Genomic DNA, 4,548 nt, shown 5'->3' with positions numbered 1-4,548 from the left:
GCCGGGCGCGGCGCGCGGGGCTCGGTGACCGTTGGGCCTCGCCTCCGGGAACGGGGTCCGGCCGGGATCCGGGCTTCCCCTGGGGGCAGCGCGTGCGCAGCGTTTATTCAGGCGTGTTCCGAGGACTCCTTAGTAACCTGCACTGCCGGTTAAGTGAACGCCTAAAGCCGTAGCGCGGGTGCTGGCGTCCTCGGGGCAGTGCTCAAGTGCCCCAGCTGCCAGCAGCGAAGCTGCCTCACACACCTCAAACGGTTACATCCACATCAARCGCAGGCGTCCTGCGCGTCGCCGGCTCGGTGAGCGGGTTGCGCAGCAATGCCGAAGCTCAGGGAGGTTGTTCAAAGCGCTCGTCATTGCTACAGACGGCAGCTGCACCTGCCATTTGATCAGCGTACCTCGAGGTTCATGCCCCCCTTCGACCTGCTTCAGGTCCTACAGTGCCTTTTAAGATGAAGGAGTTGATAACGTCACTGTTATTTTTACAGTTTACAGCTCATGTGGGATATACATATAAAATAATACATAAATATGCTGCTGCTTGGCTACAGGAGATGGCAGTATTGTGCRCTTTAGAACTGATGAACCCTACACACCCATGGAAGTTTGGAAAAAACACGACCAAACGTGCTTCGTAAATGTTATTTTATTAAGGTTTTGCTTGCCACTGAAGTTCTCTGACCCAGTTTTTACAGGTCTACCTTTTCATCCTCCTCTYAAGAGAACAAGTGGTATAGGATGACCTTCCTTTGCAATTTATAAGTCTGTATGAAAARTTTAAATAATTTCTTTGATTAACTTGCTTCACTTAATTGTGGCCATCTGTATTAGATGCTGATTTAATACACTTTGGGAAATAYATGTCTTAATGTATTTGAATGGTGAAAAGGAGGATATTTTTGTAAGAAAACACATATGTTAGTTAGTAGCAGGTGTAAGTTTTACCTCTAATTTACAGTTGAAAGTGATGATTGTGAAGAAGCTGCATTTTTTTTTTTTTTTTTGAATGGGAACACAATAGCTGCATTTTTCTAACTTATTCACATTAATTTATACATGTAACAACAACTGGATGGTGAAATACATGATTCCATGCAACTAAATTGTTACGCGGTTGTGAAATATTTGTTTTAGAAGGAGACAAATAGGTCCATTCCTAGCTGGAAAGTTCCATTCACATATCCGAAGTAAACTAGCGTTCTGCTCAGTAGCTGTTAACCCTTACACTTGTATTTTCGAACATCAGCCTCTTCAAACATTTTTCATTTCCACAGAAGCCTCCCACAGGTTTGCAGATGCRTTTCCTCAAGAAAAAGATATCCACCTTCTTCTGTCATGGCACGTACACTACCATACAATGTAGGTACAATGTAGTACAGATTATACTTCACAGAGTGGCACAGAAAGAGCACAGGGACGTTTCTTCTGCAGCTTGAAGCTGAGCACCGTTTTCCTGCATAAACCCGGGCGCGAGTTGCAAGATGCTCGTGCAGACCCGGACGCTCAGAGAGACACGGTGCAGCCGCTGCCCCTGCCAAGCACACGTTGATGTTCCACTTGCACTTGATTCATATGGGCTTCTTTTCCTTCCCACCACTGTGGGCTGACACTTGCAAATAAGTTCTTGCTGGTTTTGTTATATGCCTAAGCCCATGAGGGAAAAAAAGAAAGATGTATGTTATAGGCAAAAAGATAATCTTAAAATCGATCTCTGAGTTTTTGCTGTATTCTTCAGTAGAGCTTTCCTCATGGAGCTGTACGGCTTATGTTCTCCATTTTGTTTATTGAAGAAAATTGAAATTGGAAAACAAGGGACAGGACAGTCCATCAGTGACTGAAATGTTTGACAGGGAAAAAAAAAAAGCATGTCTATTAGAAGACATTCAGGAAATGTGGGTTTGAGATCAGAAGTCTTGGATTTTCAGTGATGCTTCAAGGTAATTAGCGAAGTGGCAGCAAGAGAGCCATCTTTCTGTACTACGCTGGCAGTGCCTCACGTTCATTCTCGGTGGTAGTCCCGTTGTGGGCAATCTGCAGTGCTCTTCACTGCAAAGTGCACAATATATGTGAACTCTGGAGAATGTTTCCTTCCCCCACCTGCAGTCCCATGGCTGTGGTCCTGTTGCAATGAATAAATGATTTCTCACAGACCAAATACTGCTGTGAGCACTAATAAAAGCTCGGTAACAATGTAAGTCACTTCTCTGTTATTACAGTGTTGACAACGACTTTGAGTGTGATTCAATACCCTGTTGCACAAAGTGTGAGTAGAATTCCCAAATTATGAGACCTGGATTGGACCCATCTCAGCCAGCACTGTTTTATTGGAAAATACWGTCATTTACATAGATCCTGATCTCAGCAGCGTCTGGAGCCTGCAAAAGGCGTGCGGCGCTTGCTGTTCTCACTGCATGTGGGGACTGCAAAACACCCTGTACAACGAGCTCTGTGGCTCTCCAGGTACATTTCCATGACTGACTAATGCTGACAGTAGCACATTGACTCTTTCCTCATAAGAGTGGAACACAACTATTTAGGACTAAATATTAACTTCCTYGGAGTTTAAAACTGTTAATTTGTCAAATTTGAAAACTGGGGTTGAGTTTGGCCATAGCTGTTAATTAACTTATATGATAGCTATCAATATTTTACTTTCCTGGGATTTTCCATTTCAAAGACATTGAAAGAAGTAGAATGGTACATTGTTAATCGCATCAAGGTGATGGGAGATTTTTGTTTGTTTTATCAAGTCGTATGCTTTTTTGAGGCTTTAGTCCTCTCTTGATCTGTTTAAAAGTCCAAATTCTGCTATACTGTTAAGTATATGTATATACATGATAATATAGCATATTGCATATATGCATATATGCATATATGAACTTTTGGAAGTCATAAGCATTGGAAATGACTTTGGAAATACTGCTATTTTTAGCCAGGCAGACACATTCATGCAGTAAATGAACAGCAACAATTCATTGCATTAGTTCAGTGATATTTCCAAGATGTAAGTTGTGTATCCGATTAAACACTGCTACATTTTCATACTTAAACATTAGAGAAAAAAATAGATGAACTAATTAAAAATTAAAAATCTAAATGTATTCAAAACTAACTAAAAGCAGGAATAAAATATATATCTTGCAGATATGCATGTAGATTGTCATATGTTCAAGGAAACTGGTGTGTAACTGGTGAGTTAGAAGCAAACAAATACATATGTACTTAGACAGCATTCCCTTATCTGACCAAAACTAGAGGAAAACAAAGAAACCAAAAAGGAGAAGGTTATACATGCACACAGATTTATTGTAGAGATGCATAGCCACGTCAGCTTGGGGACAAAAGAAGATTTACTGATGTGCTACAGTGAGTTGTTTTATGTGCAGTGCTCTGTGCATGTTCAGCTGAACAAGCACACGCGCAGTCAGTGGGTGCATTGGGAGTGCGTGCAAGTTGCCATGGGTGTAAATGTCAAGGGCAAGATGCTCTCCCCGTGAGCCCAGGACCAGGTGTTTATCACTCTCCTTCACCTCCTGGATGCTTTCCCCCTCTGCCAGGAAAATCCTTCGTTTTACTGCGTGCTAGCAAGAGAAATCAACGAAACCAGCCATCCGGTTTGGGTGTCAGCAGCCCCGCTCAGGGAATCCGGTCTTGCTCTCAGAGGTTTTGGTGTGTGTCACTTCAGTGTGCTCCAACACTGGCTGCATGTGGTTCCAAAGGAAACAGCTAATTTTCAGGGATTTGCAGCAGTGATGAGTCATGTTGCCTATCAGTTCTGTTCCATTTCTGGCAGCAGGAAAGTTTTTCCACTCTTATGGACTCCAATACTTCCCTCAATGATACAGCAAAGTTCAAATGTYGATTATTGAAAAAAATGCATGAGCGTTTGGCAAGAAACTTAACATTCATATATGTATATATTTTTAAACTACAAATTTACAGAAAACTGCACTTTGAGACAGCTGTAAATTTTGAGTGCTTTCCTTTTAGAGCATATACATACTGTATGTTCATTTAAGCCATTGCTAGAAATGAATATATGACTTCCTATGTTTTCATAAATACAGATTGAATGTTGAAGTGGATAATATATCCAACATGTTTGTACTAAGAACTGGTTGCCTAGAGAAAGGAAACAGATGCTAAGGAATCACCAGGATTTAATGACTTTAAAGATGGGACATCAATTCCTTTAACAGTGTATTTCAAGAATAAGATTGAATTAGTGTGCCAGTAAATTCTCAATTACCTGAAAACCCAGGTGTTTTTAGTAGTAAATGCTGACTTTTTCCCCCATAAATTCAGTCGCATTGTTAGGTAAAATATTCTTTCTGGTAATGTGAAGGTCTTTAGGGTTGTATTCTCAAAATGCTTCTTGCTGTTAAAGGAGCAACTGAGCATCGTTCTGAAGCAATCTTCAACTTAAGGACCAACCATTAATCAAAATGGCTACAAGGCGAATAAAGTAGCAYGGTGGAACAGAATCATTCTGCCTTGCTGTCTATGCTGCCAAGACTGGTCATGAATTTGAAATGATGCATTTCACTTTCT

At 41.3% G+C, this 4,548-nt stretch overlaps 1 protein-coding gene across 1 annotated transcript in view; it reads right to left on the bottom strand.

Moving 5' to 3' along the window:
- Positions 1–1,256, bottom strand: part of ZRSR2 (zinc finger CCCH-type, RNA binding motif and serine/arginine rich 2) — a 15,754-nt gene extending 14,498 nt beyond the window's left edge. Inside the window, exon 1 of the mRNA XM_026035326.1 lies at positions 1,223–1,256. Coding sequence (XP_025891111.1) covers positions 1,223–1,256 — 34 coding nt within the window. The remainder of the gene's footprint in view (positions 1–1,222) is intronic.
- Positions 1,257–4,548: the final 3,292 nt, after the last annotated feature.

The sequence above is a fragment of the Nothoprocta perdicaria genome, unplaced genomic scaffold (genome assembly GCF_003342845.1).
Source record: "Nothoprocta perdicaria isolate Ctin4 unplaced genomic scaffold, notPer1 scaffold_158, whole genome shotgun sequence".
NCBI lineage: Eukaryota > Metazoa > Chordata > Aves > Tinamiformes > Tinamidae > Nothoprocta > Nothoprocta perdicaria.
The sequence above is the reverse complement of the archived record's forward strand: the minus strand, read 5'-3'. Positions and strand labels throughout refer to the sequence as shown.